At 42.0% G+C, this 25,413-nt stretch overlaps 3 protein-coding genes across 4 annotated transcripts; 2 read left to right on the top strand and 1 right to left on the bottom strand.

Annotated features, from left to right (window-relative positions):
• Window positions 1-453: 453 nt before the first annotated feature.
• LOC105926413 lies at window positions 454-6,362 on the bottom strand. Its single transcript, XM_012862723.3, has 2 exons — window positions 6,042-6,362; window positions 454-3,656 (listed from the first exon to the last, which is right to left on the bottom strand). The coding sequence occupies exon 2, from the start codon at window positions 3,635-3,637 to the stop codon at window positions 1,670-1,672; it is 1,968 nt and encodes a 655-aa protein (XP_012718177.2). The 5' UTR covers window positions 3,638-3,656; window positions 6,042-6,362; the 3' UTR covers window positions 454-1,669.
• Window positions 6,363-11,696: 5,334 nt separating this feature from the next.
• Window positions 11,697-19,317, top strand: syt15 (synaptotagmin XV). Its single transcript, XM_036141697.1, has 8 exons — window positions 11,697-11,846; window positions 11,928-12,120; window positions 12,262-12,419; window positions 14,665-14,957; window positions 16,540-16,707; window positions 16,796-16,904; window positions 17,006-17,188; window positions 18,806-19,317. Exons 1-8 carry the CDS (start codon window positions 11,840-11,842, stop codon window positions 18,943-18,945), a joined length of 1,251 nt encoding a protein of 416 aa, XP_035997590.1. The 5' UTR covers window positions 11,697-11,839; the 3' UTR covers window positions 18,946-19,317.
• Window positions 19,318-20,536: 1,219 nt separating this feature from the next.
• On the top strand, window positions 20,537-25,066 carry nat9 (N-acetyltransferase 9 (GCN5-related, putative)). 2 transcript variants are annotated; one of them, XM_021316502.2, is made up of 6 exons: window positions 20,537-20,688; window positions 22,542-22,651; window positions 22,746-22,886; window positions 23,003-23,083; window positions 24,389-24,483; window positions 24,589-25,066. In XM_021316502.2, the coding sequence occupies exons 1-6, from the start codon at window positions 20,612-20,614 to the stop codon at window positions 24,739-24,741; spliced, it is 657 nt and encodes a 218-aa protein (XP_021172177.2). In that variant the 5' UTR covers window positions 20,537-20,611; the 3' UTR covers window positions 24,742-25,066. The 2 variants fall into 2 exon arrangements, with proteins under 2 accessions (XP_021172177.2, XP_012718170.2); XM_012862716.3 differs by having other exon boundaries at window positions 20,540-20,688; window positions 23,024-23,083.
• The last annotated feature ends 347 nt before the right edge of the window (window positions 25,067-25,413 follow it).

Below are 25,413 nucleotides of genomic sequence, written 5' to 3'. Positions count from 1 at the left end.
TTGATTTAATTACATTAAACCATAGGTGCAAATAAAATCCTTTATCACAACAGCTTCCTCTAGGGTTTGTGAATGCGGCAGCCATGTCAGATTCTCTGAATTGGTCGAATTTAAATGTCAGAACTTGTTCAAATATTCTGACCTGCAACTTGGAAATTCAAACTTCTGTGTAGAAACAGAGCGTGCCATTACAAAACCTTGGATATGACGAAGGATAAACTGGGCAAACATCAGTAGAATTCACAGCTGTGAATAAAACCCTGCTTGGGCTTTGTCACAAAATGAAAACAACCAAGTTTGTGTAAGACATTACTTTTTGTTTAATTATTATTCTGTCCTGTTATTCAAAGTAACAAAAACACACAAACAAAAAATAAATAAATACACAGTATTGTTACTGGCTTAATTTTTTTTTTGATGAAACAAATTGAAATGAATATTGATGACCAGGCTTTAATATGAATAACATGAAATGACGTTATGCTTATCTAAAATTACACACAAACTTCTACTATGACAGAACAAGTAAACTTTTATTAATTCCATTGGTTGAAAGTGAAAAAGGCAAATCCTATCCTATTTTAGAACCAATAAACACAAACATTGAACGTATGAATGATAAATAAATCCTAATCGGCCTTTGTGTTGTTTTTCGAATAGCCTTTGCATCCTTGCCTTTCTTAACAAGAGGAAGGGAGTACCATATATAGATGATGTAATCTGGATTTATAGCGCTTGGTGTATTAAAATTGTATATAGGACACAGAGTGTTTTCTTGAAAACATTTGTAACAGGAATAAGTTAAGTGGGTATAAGCATCCTCGTTGCCAACATAGCAAAAAGATAAAGTGAGTTAAACTGTCTCTGTCGGAAAAAAAAGTTTCCCCCTTCCCCAAATTAATCAACAGTCTTAGATTTAAAGGAAGATACCCAAATCCGGAGAAAAGGAACAAAGATAACAGCCTAGTTCATGCCACAGTTAGAAAAAATAGCTGAAGCGGAGTCGACAGCCAGACCATCGAGTCGACTGCAGCTGTTGTTCGGGAGCGTAGATTTTCTCAGGTAAAAACATTGTTTTCCTTTTCAGCATTTTCTATGTGTCCTCTTTCAGTACAAAATGTCTGCTGTATATTTGTATATTGTGTTCAATCAGTAAAAGATCTTACCGCACCATCTTCATGTATGTTTAATCACAACATTTAGATTTAATTGGTTGCAGTTCCTTGTACAACATATGCTCTTGCTGTGTTTTTTCACACTATTGTTTTGACATATTTGTCATTTCCAGACAGTGAAACGTATAAAACTATCGCTTGCTAAAAGGCTAAACGCAGTTGAAAGGGAAAAGTATAAAATTTATGGCGTGTCCTTTAATTCTTCTATTCTATGTTTAGATATGTTTTTCTAAACATAGACTCAACCGTGAGTCACTTTTTATGCGCATTAATGAGGAATCAAAAACAGGACAGATGGGTGGGTGGTGATGGTGGTGGTTGGGGGGATAACTGGTTTAATATTTCGCACTTGGATGGCTTCAAAATACTGGCAAATACTACCAAATCTATAGAAAGTGACCGAATGTGTACTGATGGAAAGCTTTGAGCACAACCAAACTGAATGTGTCTCTTCAACGTTAACTTTTAATACGCTAAGTAAGATCGCTGGCGTCTCAGTCATCGGTCTTTCGGGAGCCTCCGCACCACCCAGGTCTCATCAGGGATCTGATAACTATCTTTTTCTTGCCGTGTCCACCCCCGAGTATTGGTGACTTTAAGACGCTGGCTGTCTTTTCTCCACCTTCCTCTTCCTCTATTTCATGTGCTTTGCCTTGCTCCTCACTGCTTTGCCTACGAGTAGCCTCCTCCTTTTCCTGCCTTTTGCCTCCTGCCTCCTGCTGCGCCTCCCTCCTCGCTTCTTCCTCCAGGGTTTCCTGGCTCTCCCCCTCCACCATGCACTTAATGCTCATTGCAGGCGGGCTCGTGTCAAGCGCCATTGTTGTTACCATGTTTGATATGAGCGGGGGCATCGGCGCTTTCTTTTTCTTAGAGGTACGCCTCTGTGGGAGGGGGCTGTTCTTGAGATGCAGGTGTTTCTGTATAGCGGTGCTGAGCTCCTCCGGGTCCACGGATGCTCCGTGAATGTCCCACGTCAGCCCGTGCTCGTCCCACAGCACCTGCTTCATGCTGCCCCTCCTACCGAGCTCATCGCATTCGTCAGACTGGGCCTTCAGACACGACCTCTTTCTCTCCAGATGCCGCGCAGAAGCGGAGGTAACGTCCCACTCTGGGGCGTCCTGCTGCTTTTCTTCCTCCTCGCCGCCGCTCACCGGGAACATGCTCGAGGACGCCGAAACCAGGTTGGAGTGAGAGCCCACCGAAGCCTTCAGGTTCAGTCTGGATCCAGGCGGCGAGCCCAAGAGGGAGTGGGAGCCGCTGTTGGAGTTCGAAATCTTCTGGAGGTCACAGCAGGAACCCAAAGGGGAGCCTGTCTGCACCGCAGCATCCGTCATCTCCGGCCGTGAGGTCATTGTTCCTTCCTCCCTGGACAGCTCTGACTTTGCGTGACTTGCGTTTCCTTCCACGTGCGCCGATCTGCACCTGGAGAAGTCACCCAACCGTGAGTCACTCCAGGAAGAAACCAGTGGTGATCTCCAACCTTTGCGCACCGGGCAGCTTTGCTCGAACTCCAACGGCAGCAGACGATGGCAAACTGAGAGTTCGGCTTCGAAGTCTCGTTTTTCTGCGGAAGGATTTGGCGTCAGCTTGCAAACAGTTTGGAGTGGCGGTGAGCCACTTTCTTTTCCTTCTTCTTCCAATACTTGAGTGTCTCGAGGGCTGGGTGGCTCTTTACTCGCTGCATTAACCAGGTTTTCAGGATCTGTGAACAGCCCCGCGTCTGCTAAGCTTGCATATGACTGGACCGGGGAAGGAAACTGAAATAAAAGTTTCTCAGGGGAGCTCCTGTCGTCTGGACGCGTTGGCTGAGGGGAAGGTGAGCATTCAGATAGCGGGCACGTGCTTAGTGTTAGCGGTGAAGAAGATATATTCTCTTGAGGCGGCAAAGTAGGCGTGTGGAAAGGGGAAATCAGCGGCGAGGGTGTGCTCGGAGGAGAGGTTATTTTGGACATCGGAGAATCTGGGGTGAAGCAGCCGGGTGCTTCCTGGCTGAGACAGCAGGGATGCGAGGACCCGTCCTTCAATACAACCGTGTCTGGGGTGCTGCTGCGGCTGTGCGTGCTGCTGCTGCACCCACTCCAGCGATGCATGTTGGAAATCCAGCGCTCGCTGAGAGGAGGAGGGCTGTGCAAGTCCTCGTTTTGAGTCGTGACGGAGAACTGGTGGCTGTTGTGGCGCCATTTGTGATGGTGGAGCTGCTGCAGCGTCACCTGATTCTGGTCAGAGTGCGTGTTGGTGCTGGAGCTGCGCTTCAGGTCCAGTCGCGTCCAGGCTAGGTCCCGTTTGTGCGGCGGGCCCGTTGCTGTAACGACGTCTACGGAGCTTTTAGAAAGAGAAAAAATCGGAGTCCGGTCATCCACGTCCTCCAGAATGCCAACTTCACTGGAGGAGGACAGCGACTGGCCGACTGAACAGCAGGTGGACTGGTAGCTCTCAGAAGCCGGGCGACCAGACCTCGCCATGACAGCTGCAGCAGCAGACCTGTAAGGACAGACACATTTAATATTTTAATAGTCCTGTAAAAAGTCTGGAATCAAGAAACGTGTATCGAAGGAATAAGTGACAGTGCTTTGAAAAAAAAAGCATTTCCTTCCTTCCAGATTTATGCTATTTTTACAGTTTTTTCTCAAAAACAACCCAGGTTTTCAAATGATGAGTTAATGGATAATTGGAAAAGGTGTCTAAACCAACCTGGCTGTATGTAAAAAAAAAAAAAAAAAAAAAGGAAAGGAAAGTGTCCATGAATTCTTTGCAAAAACTGATTAATTCATCGTGGAGGATTTCTGACCTGCTTTTCTTTGAAAAACTGCCACATTGAGAGGTCTTCAAGCATAAACAGCCCGGTTAAGATCATGCCACAGCATCTCAATTGGAATCAAGTCCTGACTTTGACTAGGCCACTCCATGAGCTACATTTTGTTTCCTGTTCAGAGGCGGATTCGGCAGTGTGCTTTGCTTCGTTTTAAGGCCACAAACTGATTTCCAGACATGTTTCTTTAGGATTTATCTTGGTTCTATCAACTGCAGCAAGTTTTCGGGGTCTGGAAGCAGGAAAGTAGCCCCAGATCATCACCCTACCACCATCATGTACTGCTGTCATGATTGTTATATTTACACCTGATGTGAAGGGACGCCAAACTTCCAAAATTACCCTGTTTTTTTATAGTTTTTCTGTAATTTGCCCACTGAATATTTTTACAAAAATCTTGAAGGAATATCAAGATTTTTTTTTTGGCACATGTGAGATGGATCTCTATTTATCTTGTTCAGCAGTAGTTTCCCCCTTTTCCTTAACCACTGGCTGCAGTTTTTGTCCAGTCTTTCTTTCTTATTGTTAAATCATTAACACTGACTTTAACTGAGGCAGGTGTATTGTGCTCTTGGAGGGAGAAGATTGCATTTTTTTATTCATTCATGGATCATGGCTCTACTCATGGTCCGCTCAAGCCCAAAATGTACAGAAATGGCTTTGCAAATATTTCCACCCACATGACAGAGCTCAGCTTCTTGATTTCTCGTCTGTTTTCTCATTGGTCTTTTTGATATTTAATAGTCTACTTCATGTTGCCTGGCAGGTTCTATTTAATTGTTTACTTGAATCTACAGCTCTCAGGAATCAGGCTAATTAAACTGCACTCAGCTTTCTTAAAATGTGGTTAGTAGCTGCTTTTCTTCAGTGTTTAACAATGGGAGCAATTGCTTTTCGTTTAGGAAATCTTAGCTCTGTGTTGTCTTTTTTTTCCTTAATTTATCAAAGTATTATAATTTTGTCTGTCTTAAAATTAGTTTCATCATTCTGTATTAAAATGTTTTCTTTTTATCGGTTTGATGTAATATTCTATAATAATCATAATTAATAAAAAATAAAGGCTTAAAACCACTAGTCTCTGTGTAATGATTGTATTGGGTTCTACTTAATGAATTGAGTTACTGAAATATATGAACTTCTCTATGTTATTTTAATTTATTGAGACGCACCTGTATGACTTTATCAGCATTTTCTGTAACTTTTGCTCAGACTAAATGGTTAGAGAATCTTTTACATGTTAATTTCATTAAACACGGAAGACAAACCAACCAGGTTTATAACTCAGGGTGGTTATATACTGGTTTTCTCTTAGTCATCTTGGCTATCTCCTTAACAGCTAACCTTTGCCGCGCTCATTAGCTTGTTGCTAACGCTCTTTGTCACCCAGTTCAAAGCCCTGTAAAGCCAATAGAAGCGGCAGGATCAGATCTTAAGCCTCTGCAGGTTCCTTGCGAAGAAGTGGCGTGTCTCGTGTTGTCGGCATGCACACTGCTCTCAAATTTAAATCATGCCCCGCTCCTTCAAAGTGATTTCTAAACATTGTTGGGATGACACATTTCCCCAGGGGTTTGAATGAGAACATTCAAACACGCATACACAAACACACACAAAATCCAGATTAGCCAAATGAGATTACATGGCCCAGATTATTCGTTTATTGAGTCAAAATGAAGATTATTACAGACGGATTTAAAACCGCGGTTGTCTACCAGAAGACAGAGAAAATGACATATTATGTCGAAGAGAGGTATATATCAAGAAGATTTTTGGGACAATTGCTTTTTTAATCATCAGGTTATCGCAGGTTTTACTAGCGGCAAGGGAGTAAATAAATACCATAAACGAAATGCTGTTGAATTCATGTGCACAAACATGTAAGATTCTACGATAAAGTTTTATTAAAAAGCACACAAAAGAAATTCACACCTAAAAAATGTTTCACAGCTGCGGACAAGCAGAGTTTGCACTTAATTTTGCATACACTGTCAACACTAATTTATTCAAAATGACTTTTGATACACACACGCAATGTTAGATAATGAAATCCAGCATCTTACCTGAAAGTTCACAACTTGTGTCCTGTTTTGCCCTCTGCCCTGCCACAAAGCAGGTAACTCTAATTGGTGCCTCTCCTTCCTCCCCTCATGTCCTCCACTCTTCCTCGCGTCCTTCTTAAATGGCTTCCCTCGGTCGAGCCCAGCCAAATAAAAAGCCTCGCGGCCCGGTTTTCTTCACTGTGACCCTCCTTCAGCTTGATCCTCTTGCTCTACCCCTGCTGGATCACATGTGATGTCAGTGACGGTGCAACTGGCTTTATTATTCTTTATAAAGGTGTTTTGTTCAGTGCATTTCTGTGTGTGTTTGTGTGTGTGTGTGTGTGAGTGACAAAGAAAGGACTATTACTCTATACCTTTAGCCCTGGGGATTACCAGTCATCTTATTAGCTACTGTCCAATCCGGTCTTTGTGTGTGGAAGGGAGCAGCGGGTGGCTTATAGGCACTTTGATTCAAATACAGGATAAGGTCATCTGTCAGGGCTGTCATTTGTCATCATTTCTAGATGATTAGGAAATGCATCACATGACAAAAGAGAATGAATGAATGCTGAACTGTGCTTACTGCTTGTCACATTTCATCTGTCATGATCTGACAACGGTCACCATGTATATTTTGCAGGTTACAATCCTAAAATTTGTAGATAAAAAGAGGAAAAAAAAGAGTGGATGTTGATGAAAATGTTTATTTAAGAACTACTTTCAATGCAGAGAAGCAGCGGCTCCACTTTAAGCTCCACCCAGATGACAGTTTTCCTCAGCCTACCTCCAAACCAGAGCACAGCCAACCTCCGGAGAAAGCTTATTTTTGCAGCTTGTATTCAGAATCTCGTACTTCCCGGTCATGATCCATACCTCATGACCACAGGTAAGGGTCAGAACGTAGGGCGGTGAATTTAGAGCATTGCTTTTTGGCTCGGCTCTTTCTTCAACACAGCAGACTGGCGCAGTGCCCACATTACTACAGATGAAACCCAAATCCGTCTGTCCATCTCTCCTACCATCACTCATAAACAAGGCACCAAAACACTTAAACTCCTCCAATTTAGGCAGAAACTGACCCCCGACCATTTGGGAGCAATCCACCTTTTTCCGGTTAAGGCCTCACACTTAAAGGTGCTGACTGTTATCCTGGCCTCCTAACTTTTAGCAGCAAACCACTCCATTGCACGCTGGAGGTGATTACCCAAAGAAGCTAACAGAACCTCTGCGACAGTGGCGCAGGAGTTAGGGAGTTCATCCTGCAATTGGCGGGTTGCCAGTTTGATCCCCCACTCCGGCTGCCTCGGTCGTTGTGTACTGCAAGACACTTCACACAAATTGCCCGCTGGCCGACGTATAAGATAAGATAGGCTTTATTGATCTCACATTGGAGAAATTCACATGTCACATCGGCTCAGTAATCAGTAGTCATAGAAAAGAGGAGTCAAATAGGACGAGGTGCATCAAGTATATACACAGTATGTCCTCGTTATACCATGGATCAAAAGGAGTAGGTAAGAAAAAGCAAAAAGAAAGAGAAAAAAAATACAAAAAGAAATAAGGCAGAGGATGTCTTCTGTACATTGACTGTGGCTAAGACGCGTGTGTATTGACATATATTCGGGTGTGGTAGCAGCAGAAGTCACGTCTTTCAGGATTATTGCACAGTGTAATAAATAGAATTGCACATTAGTTATTGCATGTATGATAGCCTTGCTTCTTTCAGTCTTGTACTTTAAAGCACTTTGGGGTCGTACAAGTACAAGCCATTTACCATTTACATCATACACCAAAAACGAAGATGAGATGCTGAGGTTCCCAAACCAGACATCCTCCTGTCCCCCACTCACTGCGCCGTGAGATACTGTCCATGAAAACAACAGAGGATCAGTGACAAGGAACAGCCTTGGCAGACTCCAATGTATGCTAGGAACAGGCTTGACTTTGTGGCAAGTATGTGGACACGGCTATTGCTTTGGGCACATGGCATGGCCCTTAAAAGCCACCCAAACTCCCGTGGCAATCCCCAAAACATACTTTGCGGGACACAGTCAAAAGCCTTCTCCAGATCCACAAAACACATGTGGACCAGAGAAGCATACTCCCACGCCCCAATTAGTAATTTCACGATGTTAAAGATCTGGTTTCAGGTCAGAACCTCCTGTCCAACATCGCAGACTAAGCTTTTCATGGGAGGCTGAAAAGTGTGGTCCCTGAGTAACTGGAACACACTCTCCGGTCCCCTTTCAATCCGAGACCGCCACCTCAGTCTTTCACTCCAGTGGTCTTGCCCCAGTCCTTCATGTGAGGTTAAAGAGCCGTGTCAACAGCGACGGCCCTACAATGTCCAGAGCCTTTAGAAAACAGGCCAGATCTCATGCACACATGGTGCCCTGCTGGCAGCAAGCTTTTTAACTACCTCAGTAACCATTGCCACAGTGATGGGATTGTGTTGTCATGATTATTCAGGTTCTGCCTCCTCTGGAGAGAACATGGTGACCAGACTGAGGAGATCCTGAAAGTGCTCCTTCCACCACCCAACGATGTCCTCAGTGCAGGTCAGCAGGTCCCCTCCCAAAACATACACAGCTTAGGATGGTCCATGTCTCCCTTTACTCAAAGGCCCGCTTCTTCAGCATGACAGCTTCTTTCTGAATTGACACCATATGAATTCATAATTTTGAATTCAATTACTTTGTGTATGAATTGTGCCCTACATATAGATAAAAATCGAAACTGTTCAAATAAATGTTCTTTGATAAATGTAAGTGTATACGTTAGATACATTTAGATATTACTTCCATTAAACAACAGTTAATCTTTTTAACCCTAGATCTGGATATATTACAGACAAAAAAAATCCCAGAAAACAAGTAGCATACTAGTGCACCAGCTACGCCACCAATAGCATGTTTTGCTAATTTCGGGCTCAAAATGTGTGATACTTGACTTGGTTTTCTTTACATGTTCTCCAGTTTACAAAAAAAAACCAAAAAACAATCTTGTTCTATTTACACAACGAGATGTTTAAATCGTTTAACACAGAAAGCTATTTCATGCGCTCACGCTCTTGCTGAGCAGAGGAAAATGCGCTCTAGTGGTGTTTCAGTCAAATGTTATTGGTCTCACTGTATGTTTTTGTCTTTATTGCAATGGCCAGGGGGCAAGATTAGCCTGTTTGAGACTTTGGGAACAAAAAGATGATGTCGGGCCCCATTGACTAATCCCTCCCAGGTTGACTCTGACCCTCTCTGGAATGTGCGTGCAGCCTAAAGCTTACTGCTTCCCACCAAGTTTAGGTCACAGGCAGATTGCTTTATAACAGCACTGCCTACAACCAGCTCACCTGGCAATTCTTTCTCACCCAGTTTTCCTGTCTGCGTCTGTATTTGCTATAAGAAAGCGGTTGCGTATAGGAAGCTTGTGATTGTCTTTGCTGGTCTCTTTGCAGGTCAAAATTGTCAATCATCAGCCTTTACCTTATATTATCCCTAAAGTCCACCTCCATCACATCCACTCATCTTGTCCTCCTTTGCTACACCAATGAACCCACTCTGTTGTCCATCTTATTTCCTTCTCCACTGGTAGGTGAATATTATAATCTTTAGTCCATTTTATCCAGCATCCCTCCTCTGCACATGTCCAAGAAAGCTCAGCTTTGCCTCTCTATTTAGGCAGTCCCTTTAAAGTACTGATTTCTAATCCTGTGATGTAAACACACATCCTTCTTTTTGCCATAGTAAGAATAAATGTAACAAATTAATAATTTCAACCACATAGTGACACAGTACCTCTTCAAGCTATAGGGGTAAAACCTTTTGGGGTAGATGCATTAAGCTGCCTGCAGGAGCTGAATGTTTGCGAACACGAGTTTGCACTTGCTTCCAATTTTGAACCTGGGTACAAAGGCAGGTGTGCTCCATAAAATGTTCTCCCTGGAAACTTTGGGCTAAAACAATCTTTTTATAGAAGAAAAAAAATCCAGAAAAATATAATTTATTTCTTCCCATATATGCAAACTGGTAGATTCGAGGTTTCTGAGAAAATATCTTTACGACGTGGAAAGAATCACCGTCACCTGGTGGAAAACGATAAAACATGGATTAAATAGTGATTAAACAAAAGGAATAAATAATAGAAACCATTTTGAAATTGAATCAAAATCTGCACTCATTGTAATTGTTGCTGAAGAGAGAACAACTATGCCTTAATTTATAAAAAATTTAGCAAATTTCTCCCATCTGCTAATCAAAGGGTGGGATTCTCCTGCATATATTTAATGCAAACTGCCATGCAGAAATAAAGCAAACAGTAGGAACAAACATTTGCAAGAAAGCAAATTTGCAAGAAAGCAAATTTGCAAAATAAATTTCTACTGCTTTGTGAATTTATACCTCTTTGGTTAAATGCTGTAAATCTTTGAAATGAAAAAAAGTTGAGTACGTCCTCTGGATGGGTTCTTCTTTGTTGGAACATTTAGCCTCTTCTCCATGAGACAAAGCAGTACCTTTGCATAGTGGATCAATAAGTTTAACTGTAACAATTAAAACTGGTTGTGTGCATGCAAAAGAGGACCATCAGGCTACCAACCGATCGTTAGTGCTCACTGTGACGCTTACAAAGCTGAGTTTACCTGTAACTCCTTGGACAAAAGAAGTCTCTTGGAGAACAGATGAAGTGTTTCAACAAAGAAGAACCCGTCCAGAGGACCTAATAAACCTATTATTTTCTACCTGGGTTATTGCATCAGGACACAAAGCTTTGTTCTAGATTCTACTGACTGCCTCAGAGCTTCTTGAGATGGATCATAGAATAATTGACAACCCTGAGCATCCTCTTCATGTCATAAAACAGATGACTGGCTTCAGTCAGAGGCTTCTTCGGAACAGCTGTAACACAGACTGCTACAGCAGATCCCTCCTGCTGACAGCCATCACCATTTACAATTACTCTTTGAAGAAACTTGTCGTTTGAGTAACTTCATTCCCTTTGGATTTATTAAGGTATGTTTTAATCATACTGACTTTGAATTTATACAAAATAAAGGAAAAAAGTGTTTTGCAAACATATATATATATATATATATATATATATATATATATATATATATATATAGATATAGATATAGATATAGATAGATATATATATATATATATATATATATATATATATATATATATATATATATATATATATATATATATAGATAGATAGATAGATAGATATATAGATATAGATAGATATATAGATATAGATATAGATAGATATATAGATAGACAGACAGACAGACAGACAGATAGATACACACATTGGCTTCATGTTGAACTGCATTGCTAAAGGATTGTTTACTTAATTTGATGACTTATTATTTGATGCTGTGGATGAATAAAAAGTGCTAAATGTGTCCTTATTATTGTTTAAAATAGACCTAGACCAAGAGCTGAGAATTTATATTTAAGAATCATTCAAACAATTCTCCTAATTAAATTTAAAAAATAACCTTGTACTTTAAAACAAAAGGTAATCAACAATTACAATATTTTTTTTTCAAATCAGTTTATTTATTAATAATGAAATCATGTAACTTTTGAAGAAAAACAAGGTGAGTATTTTTTTCAAAAGGCCCCAAAGTGGGGTGGTTTCTGCCCAGAGGCCTCCCAGGTTGATACGCCAGCCATGCAGATAGCAGTGTAATATGGTGAGAACCGTCCAGCTGCATCAAAGTCTCTCAGCTCTTGTTATGGTTGAATACTGAGTTGCTGCTTCATGTATGGACGGCCGTTCTGTCTCAGCTAAAGCTGACAAGAAGAACATTTATCATGACTGGTGAGAATAAAAACACACTAAAGACACTTTTATCTCAAAGCGCGTGCTATTAAGAATAAGTTTAGACTTCTGCTTGTTCAGACCAGGGGCTGCTACTCGCTGTTGGTCTGTCCGTCGGTCTGCTGCTGCTAGTGCTGCTGCTGATTCTGACAATGTGCTGGCTGAGGATGAAGAAGAACAAGCAGGCTCAGTATCAGGAGCTGATCGGCACGGCGCCATCAGTACCGCTGCACTCTACTCCGGTGATCCCTGTGTCTCAAGGCGTCTGTGCCAGGTAGGTACCAGTAACAAATGCTTTGGGATTTAATCAGGATAACGCCAGCCAGGGTTATCGACATCCTAATCATTGAATCGGAGAAATGACGGCCCAGTTATTGTAATGAAGACCTTAACACAATTTGTTTGTGTGTACAAGGCCTGAAGAAGTCCCTTTCTCTTTACCTCCTCGCTTCATTCCACAAAATACCGGGTGTCTGAGAGATGATGAGAGTGAGGAGAAAGCAAAGAAAATAAGGATGCAGACGGACGTCCGGCAGGATGTTCTGGCTCACCGTGGGTCCCTCTCAGTAGGAAGTAGGTCATAAATGCTAAAGTTACTGCTCTAATAAAATGCTTTTAATGCAAAAGGTAATTTAAGTCAAGTCAAGCTTATTTGTATAGCATTTCAGCAGTTCAAGGTGCTTTACATCATGAAAACATCAACTCTAAACAGGTGGGTTTTCAGTCGAGATTTAAAGGAACTCGGGGTTTCAGCTGATTAGCAGTTTTCTGAAAGTTTGTTCCAGATTTGTGGAGCTAAATGCTGCTTCTCCGTGTTTTGTTTTGGTTCTGGTTATGCAGAGTGGACCAGAACCAGAAGATCTGAGTGGTCTAGAGGGTCGATATAGCAACAACAGGTCTTTAATGTATTTTGGTGCTAAGCCATTCAGTGATTTTTACATTAACAGAAGGATTTTAAAGTCTATTCTCTTAGCTACAGGGAGCCAGTGGAAGAACTTTTGAACTGGGGTGATGTTCTCCATCTTCCTGGTTTTAGTGAGAACATGAGCTGCAGCATTCTGGACCAACAGCAGTTGTCAGATTTATTTTTGGGGCTGACCTGTGAAGACGCCGTTATAGTAAACAATGTGGCTAAAGATAAACACATGGATGAGTCTCTCTAGACCTCATTGGGACATCAGTCCTTTAATCCTGGAAATGTTCCTCGTGTGATAGAAAGCTGACTTTGTAACTGTCTTTATGTGACCTTGAAGGTTCAGGTCGGAGTCCATCACTACACCCAGATTTTGGGCCCGATCACTAGTTTGTAGTTGTAAAAACTGAAGCTGCCGGCGGACCCTTCTTCGTTCCTCTGTAGGTCCTGTTGTTGTTAGACTTGAGCTAAACCCCTCCTCCCCCTTTCCCTATTATGGGTTAAAACTCAAACTAGCTAGGGTTCTAAAGATCTCTGAACCTAACGAGTATTTCCCTGCTTAGAGCTCCAATGAGACCTTCTTAGCTAGATAAGCAGGATACGACCGTATTATTAACCACCTCCTTCATAAGGCCACACCCTTTTTCAGTACACAAGTTAGGCAACCTAGCAGCCTGAGGCTACCTATTTCCTGTCCACCGCCTTAGTTAACGGCGGCTCCTACTGTCATACAACGGCACTTGTTATTGGATCGGTTAAGTTTTAGTGACTCAAAAGTCCCAAAGGTGTTGTTTATTAAATTTGGCTATAGGCAACCTTTAAAGACCTCCTAATTATTCCTAGAACCATGCACCATGTCTGTTTTGCCACCATCAAAAAACTTCTAACAGGAAGTTTATATGTTTCTTCAATTAGAGTGCTTTAGCAGGGAATTAGTAACAGTTAACAACATTAGTAACAAGAGTAGCATAACAGCGGAGCCGACAAAGAGGCAGAGTAAAACAACAGTTTAAATACGGGAGGAAACACCAGAGATGAAGGTGAAAATAATTAGCAAAATGAACAACAGGTGAGTGACATGAAGGTGATGAGCTGAGGGAGAGGGAGTGTAATGAAACGACAGTAATCTCTTCCCAACCAGCCGCCTCTGGGTCCAACATGTGGAACACGGTGCTCTGCTCAGACACGGGTTGAAATTTAACCTTTTGTCCTACATGCAAAAGGCTATATGTGGTAGAGAACAACATGTGCATCGCTCATAACACCATCCCATGCTGAAACATGGTGGTAGCAGCAACATTATAAGAGAAGAAAACTATAAACAGCAACCTGTAGCCTCAGTGGGAATGACTGTCACTATACATGGTTGTAGTCTTTGAAGGGGGGAAATATTTCAAATATGCATTACTATAATGACAGCTGTTTTATTCTAATCAACAGTCAAGTCATTAAACTGGTCAAAATGAGAAGTCAAATGTGGCTACTTGAAGAGACGTTGGCTTGCTGGTAGTCTTTTCTAAATCTAGTTACTTAAAGATGCCTTCACATATGTTCCCACATGCTGTTCTTAGTCAAACAGATGTCTTGAAAAATAACTTGAATTAGGGGTAGTTAAAAGTTCAATGGGACTGAGATGTGGAGAGTATTGTGTTAGAAAAGAGTAGGTGCCAAAATGTTGGCTATTTAATTATTAATAAATGTTTCTGAAGTTCTTTGGTATTTCAACCCCTACAGCAAGCAACTTATTAACAAACCTCAATGGAGAGATGTTGTCGCAGATCAGATCAGAGACAGGCCAAGAGTTTGATGGCTTTATATCACAGGCCAACGAGGCTTGATCTGAATCCAACAAAGACTGTTTATATTCTGATTTAGTCGTCTGTATGTATCCCGTGTTTTCTTTAGGTTGGTACCCAGTGGGGTCGGTGCTGGCAGGTCTGTACTCCGTGGCCCCTCTGAACGAGGTGGTGGCCCCCCCTCTGGGCATGGCCACTCGCCTCTGCTTCTCTGTGGAGTACCGACACAGCAGCGAGCAGCTCCTGGTCTCCTTGCTCCGCCTCGGCAACCTCCTCCCCCGTTTCCACAGCAACATGACGCTGGTGGAGCTCCGGCTTCTTCCCGACGACAGGAGGCCCCGCCAGGCCAAGGCCCGGGGAACGGGGCCCGACCCGGAGTTCAACGACTGCCTGATTTTCCAGGCAAGGGCATGTGATTGAGTTTATAAGTTTGTGTTTGCAGGTGCATCCAAATATAATTTAATGTTATTGAAGAGATCATTTATGTCAGTAATTGTGTTTAAAAGCTAAAGCATATGTTTTATACTCATTATATCAATTTCTTTACAATGACTTAATAAATCCAAATTTCAGAGTCCTCATAATGAAGACTGCTGAGTTTCACAGCCGTCAAGCCACAAAGGCTTATTTCCAAAGAAGCTGGCTGCTCACTGTTCGGCATCTAGTTACAATATATTAATGCAAAGTTTACTGGGAGGAATGCATGATTGCAGCTTAGCAAAATACCATTCCGGAGTTTGTTGAAAAATACACAAAGTGTGGACCGCAGCTGGAGTCGATGCTTTAAAAGCCACTGCACACCAGCATTTCCAGGACATGGGCTGCAGCAGTCGTATCTCTAGTGTTAACTCCACTCCTGTACCAAAAAGAAAGGCAATGGTGTCTTATTACCTGAAGAAAAAGGACTAGACTGTTGCCCCGTAAAAAGTATTTTATTCCACAAAAAGTTAATTTTGTAATTCATCAGGAAATTCAGGTCCAAGAGCCTGGAGGCAAAAGGAAGAACCACACATTCGAAGATCGTGTTGTAACTTCCGAGTCATTCAGAACGTAACAATCATAAGTGCTTGAGCAGAACTTCTCTTGTTCCTTGAAGACGTTTCACCTCCCATCTAAAAGGGTTTCTTCGGTTCCTGTAATAGATAGGGAGTATCAAGTTTAAAAGGCTTGAGCAGAATCTAATTTACACCGATTAGGAACCCTGTCGGCGTGGGTGCGCTGGGTTTTATCAAGTCTAAAGTCGGAGCGCCCATCCACCAGGATGTTTCAGATCCATTCCTGCTTCTCTCTGCTGATGAGCTTTATGGAGATGTTGGTTTCACTATTCTTAACCGGCCAGAAAACCTGGCCTGACTTAAACCACAAAGAAAATCCAGAGCATTGTTAAGAGGAAGGTGAGAGACATACTAGACGACAATGCTGACGAGTTGAAGGTCTTAAAGCAACCTCAACGTGCCTCAATAGAACCACCGGCTAATCACCTCCTGGCCATGTTGTTTGTTGTTTTCATTCTGTGTAAACCACAATCCTAAGATTTACTAGGAATAAACACTTGTTAGCCATCTTAGCCATTAGTTGAGAACACAAATAGCAGCAGGACATTAGCAGACCGATGATGGAGCTTGGAACGAAGGATGTAATAGCGGGAAATATACGTCTCTCAAGGCGAACGCACAGGACCAGGTGGGATAGCAACAGCAGGATCCACCTGTGAACGACGAAACAATGAGCTTAAACACCGTGCAGATGTGGTTGTGTCACGGAAACCAGGCAAATATCATCAATGGCGGCTAAGTGCAGAGTAAAGCCAAGTAACTGAGATTAGACTAAGGGCGGCACAGAAACATGGAACACCAAGTAAAGAGAAGTTACCATGAAAAATGCAGAAACGACTCTAAATACAAGACCCAAAAAAAGAGAACTCAGACAAAAGTAAATCTGACAAGTCGATCGACGTCTCCCTGTGTGTAATAAATCTGTCTAGGTATCAGCGGTGTGTGTGCTGCGGAGCACCCTGAGTGTGTGTGTGCTGAGCGTGCAGAAAGACGGTAAACGACACGCCGTGGGCCGAGTGTTGTTCCCCCTGGAAGGAGAGCTTGGTCAGGCTGGCCGAGTGCTCTGGAGAGACCTGGACCCTGAGGAGGAGACCCAGGTGACCAGCATCACATCCACACACTCAGCATCGCCGCAAAGAGGTGATCAACACGCTCAGAGCGGTTCTGTGGTCTGATCTCCCCCAGTGCTCAGAGCTGGGTGATGTGCAGGTGTCCCTTAGCTACAGCTCACCTCTGCAGCGCCTCTCAGTGGTGGTCCTAAGAGCTCGAGGCCTTCAGCTGCTCACAGATGCAGGTTTGTGTAGTTTCATTGTCAACCTCAAGGTTATAGTCAGCAAAAGATCGACCCATCAAGCACCCCACTGCAGAAGAGCATTGTGTCCCCATTTCCCCCAGGTGTGTGTGTCCAGGTGAGCTTGCAGATACACACGCAGATGGTGAAGATGAAGAGTAGCTGTGTGGTGAGAGGCGAACAGGATCCCATCTTCAACTACAGGATGACTTTTAAACTGCGACCGCAGCACTTGGACGAGGCCTGCTTAAGATTCGAGCTGCAGCAGCCAAAAGACCGGCGCTCAGGTGAAACGTTATCAAACATGGAAGCCTGTCCAATATATATATATATATATATATATATATATATGTGTATATATATATATATATACATCCATTTTCCAAACCGCTTAATCCCTCATGGGGTCGCAGGGGTTGCTGGTGCCTATCTCCAACATTCACTGGGCGAGAGGCGGGGTAGACCCTGGGCAGGCCGCCAGTCTGTCACAGGGCAACATGGAGACAGACAGGACAAACAACCATTCACACACACACCTAAGGACAATTTGGAGAAGCCAATTAACCTAACATGTTTTTGGACTGTGGGAGGAAGCCGGAGTACCCGGAGAGAACTCACGCATGCACAGGGAGAACATGCAAACTCCATGCAGAAAGACCCAGGGGTGTACTCGAACCCAGGACCTTCTTTATTTCTGCTAAAAGTGGTTTGACAGTCTGTTGAATTATCGGGAGTATTTGGTTTTTCCACAAAGAGCTTTTCCATCTGGGCTTCATTTTTCTTCAACAAGTAACAGGTATGTGGAATCTGTTTATGTGGGGTTTTTTTTATAAAGCAGAGAAATTATCCCAGTAATTTTAGACTTCATAATTATCTATTACTGTGATAGATTGGCGACCTGTCCAGGGTGTACCCTGCTTCTCGCCCATTGACAGCTGGAGATAGGCACCAGCAACCCCTTGTGACCCCACAAGGGATAGACGGGTTAGAAAATGGATGGATGGATAATTATATATCATGGCCTAATACATAAAATCCAAAAATGAAAGAGGGTGCACTTTCTTTTTACCCCGACGGTGTGAGCTGTTTGTGTTTCAGGAAAACGATGCAGGCTAACAGGCTGCTGGATTGGTTTATGTTTTAGAAACCTGCTGAATATTGTCCTTAATGGGATGGAACTACCTCTTAATATGAATGTGTGAAATTGATAATGTGTACTAAAGGGATACTGAAAGATGTTTTTTTTAATTTGAGGTTATGTTTAGTTGTGTTAAAGAGAGGAACACAACCAATGTGTGAATTGATGTGCATTTACTATAATTTAGATCGAAAAGGGAGGCAGGAAGCAGCGTTCCACCAATGAGCTTCCTGTGTGAAACACGCACTGAAAAGATAACAGGTTAAAGCATTTCTGGTCAAAAGGAACCATCTGATATAAAATAAAATGGTGTAAAAAAATTATCAAAATATGCCATGTTTAAAACATATTACTGCTAAACTATTTGGATAAAACGTTTGGTTCCCCTTGAATAAAAAAAAGGAAAAACCAACAGCTCTGATTTGTATGCTTCATTATTAAAGTGTTTTATTTAATTGTGTGTTTTATAATGTCAAAGTTTCAATTAATGTTTACCTTTACAAGCTTGTGTGTTCCTAAAATAGGATCCACATAAACAGCAGACATTTTTTTAAGACTGCAGTTTGTTCTTGGCCCCTCTCAGATAAGCTGTTAGCTTTAGCTTCCAGGACCAAATAATGTACTCACATATTTAACCAATCTACCGCAGGTACTATATTAACTAATTGAACCTCCTATCAACCATTTGGAACTATTGCTTTAAAGTAAAACCTTTCGACAAAGATGAGCTGTCCCTCGATCCGATCGTTCTTCTTGTTGATTTCAGAACCTCCAGCCCTGCTGGGAGTGCTGGTGTTGGGTCCCTTCATGTACGCCAGGGGTCTTCAGCTGCAGCACTGGATGGACATGATCAACAACACGCAAGAGCCGGTCAGGATGTGGCACAGACTCGGCAGGGCAATCTAAATCCCGACATACACTTTCAACGACGCGGTTCTTCCTGCTGCTCTTCCAGAAATACCGGAACTGTGGAGTGTCCAGTTGACAAACTTTTCCACCTGGACTCCAGATCTCTGCAGGTCCTCTTGGGTCTCTTGGCTGCTTCTCTGGTTAATGCTCACCCTACCTGACCTGACATTTTTCTTCCACTTCACAATTATGCACTAATTTCTGTTTGGACATTCCGGCAAAATACATTAATGTCTGCAGCTATGAAGTTAAAACACTGTGATAAATCTCAAGCAGCACACATGCTTTTGCAAGACATAATGACATTTTATCCTGAGCAAAATGCACGTTTTTAGTCAACTGACAGTATTAGTTGCCGACAAACGCGTTGAAGGCTTTGAGAAGGCTTTGTAGGAAGATGGGAGCAAATATTGTAAAATTTAAGCATGGTTCATTTATTTCTAACATTTTGTTACATCACATTTGGATATTGGTAACAGTTTTGTTCTCATTCAATAAAAGTAAACAACCAACGAGCCCTTTGTAGTTGTTACCCCACACATAATTATTATTTTCAGTACTTATCTGTATGTAAAATGTTGTAATGTACTTTGATGTTGTTGTTTAAACTAATAGACATTTTTCCATTACAAGGTCCCCCAAAATTTGAACACTTTCTTAGGAATCCCTAAACTATGGCCATGGTCATCACCTGGGCTGGCCCGAGGTTGTATGGGCCCTGAAGCACAAATTTGATTCTTCTCGTTAAGAACATGACCACCACTAACAGCCTTAAACGCAGATTTGGTGTGATCTGGGAGAGCAGGCCAAGTTTAAATGGATGAGCTGAAAAAGCAATCATGAATAATTTGTTAATATTTGAAAAGATTAAACTCACAGCTTTAGATTGTAACGGCGTTAACACAACAATCAAACAATGGAGGTATTATTTCTGCTTTTGAAAGTTTAACTTGCCATTTCCTTTAAATGTTCAATTAAATTGTTTTAACAACTCTAAATCTTTTCATTTACCGAAACAGAGGAAATAAATGTATTAGTATTCCCATTCTCAATAAACAAATACAAAAATGTTAGATTTATGATCTGTGTTAAAATCCAAGCAGTGGGAGGCCTCTGATGCTTTGGGTGAGCTTCTGTTTTAGCTGTTCATTGTGGCTCTGCTGCTCTCGCCGTATACTTAGAAAAGAATCAAACTGTCTTACAAGTTTGTGAGGAGAAGAGGAGGGCCTCAGAAGACAGAAGTGAGACCAGAGTAGATTTGAAAGATTCTTTCACCTGACCTCCCTTAAGGAGCAGAAGAGCAGGATGGTCTTGCGCATGGGACAATTGACTTGGTCGTTTCTTAGCTACATTTACAGAAAAATCATCAACTATACCTTTTAAATTATAGAATTTTAAAAATTCTGATGTGCACTGTGTTAATTAAAATTAAAAGTTAAATTTTTTATCAGTGCTGGATTCCATTTGTTGATATAATCTGGTCTGAGGTTCCCTTGGAATTTTTGCTTGGGTTCCCCTAAGAGACCCTTGCAGCACCACTGACTGTCCAGCAGGTGGCGCCTCACATGTTTGGCGCACTGGGCACAGCCGCAGCAGGAGCAGCAGAGCGAGAATACGGAAGTCAGCAACGAGTAGACGTGCGCGTTGTGGCTGCTTGTGTGTCATGAAGATAAATGAAAACACTATACTGGAAGGGCCCAGAGTCTTACTGGTTCCTTACAACGAAGAGCATGTACCCAGGTCAGTTATGGCGGCTGTCCGGCCTGTTGTTTTGGTCCGTGCAAGACTGCTCTGGTTACCCCGTAGGAGCGATGCGTTCAACTAAAATGAATCAAATATAAGTTCAGTTCGCAGCCACTGATGGTGATCACTGAGACTAAGATGCACACAACATAAAAATGAAGTTAAAACAAACTTATTTTAATTCAGCTTTGAGATCAAAACGCTTCCTTTGATTCAGTGTTTGCTTGTAATAATTTAGCTGTTTTTTTAATTTGGCTTTTCTGTCCAAAAATAAAATGTAAGGGTTTTCAGAGGTCAGGAAATTTAACAACAAAAGTAATAATTTAAATAATGTACACCTAAATGATTAAAGAGATGTACAAGTCCAACGGCCAAAGACTGTCAAAATTTATTTTCCATTCATTAACTGCATCAAAACTAAGATCTCCCACAATTTTGGGTCTTTGTAAACGCACCGGCCAGCAGTAAGTTATACTTTTATACAGTTTTTGTAAGTTAAAGAATACACGGCTAAGTTTAGGGTGACTGGCAGCCTCTATGAATAGAGAAAGACTTATTTGTTGCTACTACCAACATAGTTTTGCCCGAATTTTCCGTACAATAAAGGCATTTCTTATATATATATATTTTTTTTTTACTTTTATGTGATGGCTCCTTAAATAAATAACAAACATTAGTCAACGCTAGATCAGATGTTCACCCCTGCAAGAAAACTGGAGTATTAGCTTTGAAAAAAAAAACTTACCAGTGAATCTTTATTACCCCACACTTTAGTCCCCTCCACTAGTGTTTTTGTTTGGTCAACCAAGTCAATACAAAGTAACTGTTTAAAAATAAAAAGATCATTCCCAAATTTGACTTGAACAAGTGCTACTCAATCTGGTTTTGCTGGCACTTATATTTAAAATGTTAGTAGAGCTACACAATATATTGTAAAGCAAGCGTCCACAGAATATCAGTGTGTACCATTTCACCATCACTAGGACTGTTTGCATGCTATAATCGGTAAAACATACGTAGTCGCTGTCCAACGTCAAGCATCTACAGTACAGCCTGCATGTCATGGATTTAAATGTGCAGTTCAAGGGAGTCTAACTAGCCTTAATGCCAACGCCAAGTGTTTTTCCTTAGTGGCTGTGATTTTGAAGTTTGTGGGGACTTTATGTAATGGTGAAGAAAAAAACTGACTGGAAACAACACTGTTAATTTCAATCCGTGTCATTATTGCAGTTTTCAACCATGGTCTCCTGATTAATTTTTTTTTTTTTTGCTAAAATAATGCCCTGCATTTTGTCGTTCCTTATTAGCGTTTCCAATAAATTCAGAGATTTTTCACAACTTCTTAACAGGTTAAAATGGATAAATGCTCATGTGTTGAGTCAGACGTCAGAATGAGGATTTGAATTCACAACCCGCAGCAAGTCTGTGCTTTAGCCGGACGAAACGGCGTGCATCTAATGCGTGGATGTTCATTTCAGTTACTATATCAGAGTTCAACAGTGGTTTACAAATGCCAGACCTTGAAAGTTAAATGCCACTTAAATCCATTTCAGACCTGTTCCATCGCTTGTCCGCCATATTGTTATCGATAATGCCAGCCAATCAAATTGATTCTTGAGCCGCTTTCAGTGTCATCGACTCAAATGTGCCCAAATCAGAATTATAGCTGTTTCTTTTTCGTCAGTAAGTTTAAAGATTTTGTGTTGAGTAAAATCCTGTAGTGGAAATTCATCACCGAGTCATTACCCCGCTGTGTTTGATGGTCACTAAACATTTGAGGGTGAAAAACAAAGAGTGTGCGAAGGACAGCATCTTGAAGTTGTGCCGGTACATCCTCCTGCTTTCTCCAGATATCACGAGTGGATGAAGTCTCCCGAGCTGCAGCAGCTGACCGCTTCAGAGCCGCTGAGCCTGCAGCAGGAGTATGACATGCAGAAGAGCTGGAGGGAAGACGAAGACAGTACGGGACCATAAACGCATCATATAACCACAGGTCAGCCGACATCGGAGCGATATTTCAACAGTCTTTTAATTTTCAAGCTGCCACTTTGCAGAATGCACGTTCATCATCTTGGACAAGCAGCGCTGGGCGGACCCCGGCGTCGAGGAGGAGCAGTGCATGGTGGGAGATGTCAACATCTTCCTGACCGACCCCTTAGATCCGTCCTTGGCAGAGCTGGAGGTCATGATAGCAGGTGACGCACATTGTTTGTTTGTTTATCGTCGGGTTTCTCACCCAGCCGGCCTGCTGATCTCATGCTAAACTCTGAGAATTATTTAAATAGACGGTTTCTGACCTTCCCTCACGTAATGAAATGTCTCGTTTGGACAGAGCCGAGCTACAGAGGGAGAGGCATCGGGAAGGAGGTGACTCGCATGATGATGGGCTACGGTGAGATTACAACCACATCTTCATTGAATTTTATTTTTGAGATTTGAGCTTGAGCTGCACAATACATCGAATCACGATCATCTACTTGGATGCAATATTTTGTAGGATATTATGTTTTAAGTTCACTGTAAAATTTTTACTGTCGTGTGTGTGTGTAGACAATTTTAAGATCTGTCCAGGGACAACAGATAGAAAAAATAGCCTTTTGGCTAATTCTGGTGCATTTGCAGGAATGCTAATTAATGTACACTGTCCCTGTCAAATAAAATAAAAATAAATATTTTAAGTGTTATGCGTGCATTCTCTGCATATCAATAACATAGTTGATCTGACGGAGGGATTTCCAAAGTCTGATGTGTATTTTCAGTGGCTCAGATGCTGTAGCAGGTCTACTGAGCCTGGATATGTCTTAGTAAAGGATAAAGGTCTTTCTGACCGAAAGCTCGCATTAAAACGTGAAATCACGCACAGATAAAATGGCTGAGATGCTAAAACTCTCATGGAGTTGAGGGGACTTTTTCTAATGGAAGGAAAGAAAAGGGTTCACAGTGATGATGCTGATCATATTCGCAGTTTTCAGCAGTTACATACTCTGCTGATATGGTGCTAATTTAAAACAAATTATATTCACGTCTCAGGATGGACCAAAGCCCAGACCTAAATCCAACGGAAAATGTTTGGGGAAAACGTGAAAACTGACGTTCACAGATGCTCTCCGTCAAAGAATAAGAAAAATGTCAGTCAGTACACTGCAAAAACCGATCTAAAAATAAGTAAAATGTTCTTAAAGTTAGTGTATTTGACCTTGATTTGTACAGGTAAATAAGATTGTCTGCCAATGGAATGAGTATTTTGACCCCTAAAATAAGATAATTAGATATCCTGCACTTGAAATAAGATGATGGAGATGAATTGTTCCTATTTTAAGTGCAAAAATCTTATTCCATTGGCAAATCATCTTATTTACCTGCTCAAATCAAGGACAAATACACTAACTTTAAGAACATTTTACTTATTTTTAGTTCTGTTTTTGCAGTGTAGATGTGCATACCTGGTAGAGAAACGCCCCAAGTGGCTTTTTGCTCTAAATGCTGTGAGAGGTGATTCTGCAAAGTGTTTCACAATTATTCCCGTACCACTCTGTGTTACTGTCACATAAAATCCCGACAAAAACACCAAAGCCTGGACTTGTAATGTGACAAAATGAGGAAAAAGTTGCTCTTAATGCTTCATCCAAGAAACAACATTACCCATTTTTAAAAAGTTACATTCACATTGAGTTGCAAATGCTGTGCTTTCCATCAGGCATCACCAAACTCGGAGTCGGAAGGTTTCAAGCAAAAATTGGTCTGGACAACCAGGTCAGCATCTCCATGTTCAAGAAGCTGCGGTTTCAGGAGGTAAGAAGGTGATGTGACCTCACAGAACAAGACGTTTAGACCTTTAAAGAGGAAAGTCGGGAAATCGCTGTGTGTGTGTGTGTGTGTGTGTGTGTGTGTGTGCAGGTGTCCGTGTGTAACGTGTTCAAAGAGGTGACCCTCGAGCTGACGGTTGACGAGTCCGTCCGGACCAAGCTGCTGGACGAGGCGGCTAACGTGACGGAAAGAGACTACAGAGAAACACGCAGCAGCAGAGGACATCAACTGGTTCTGCACTGAGCTTTGAAGGAAATCTGGGACGCCAGGATGAAAGCTGGCCTCGAGCTAAACGTGGACAGATAAGTGAACATGCTGTCTCACCCACGGCAAATAGGACGAGCGAAAGAAAACTGCCGACATTGAGAAAATTAAACCTTTTCAGGAAAGGCAACAGACACATCTACCGCTCCATCATCTTGACATCATTTGTGAACAAGGGACTGAGAAAGTCTTATCTCCTTCAGTTGAGGCAGAGGTTTGGTTTGGGTTTTCAACGACCCGATGGCTCTTAAAGAGCGTCTCTGGTGAAATCTCAAGCTCTTCTCTAAGTCCGCTAAACACAGGAAAACCCCAGAAGGTTAAGGTAGATCGGTGGATGGAGAGGCAGATGGCGCAGCAAATGCGTGGACTGACCGACGGATAAAGCTCCACGATGTTGAATGAAGAATAGACGTTGGACCTCGGACTTATATTCTCCATCATTGGCAGGTGACCCTTTAGATCTTCAGATGTTCTTAGGTCTAACTCTGCTTAAACTTCTCCACAACGTCATCCCTGATCTGTCTGCTGTTGTTTCTTGGCCCCCATGATGCTGTTTCCTCTCCAACAAACATTTGGAGCCTTCGCCGAACACCTGGATTCATATCGAGATTATAAACTGCTCATAAAAAAACGGAGCACGCTTCAAGTAGA

Source organism: Fundulus heteroclitus, chromosome 10 (assembly GCF_011125445.2).
Source record: "Fundulus heteroclitus isolate FHET01 chromosome 10, MU-UCD_Fhet_4.1, whole genome shotgun sequence".
Taxonomy (NCBI): Eukaryota; Metazoa; Chordata; class Actinopteri; order Cyprinodontiformes; family Fundulidae; genus Fundulus; species Fundulus heteroclitus.
Note: the sequence above shows the minus strand (reverse complement) of the source record. Positions and strands in the feature narration are given on the sequence as shown.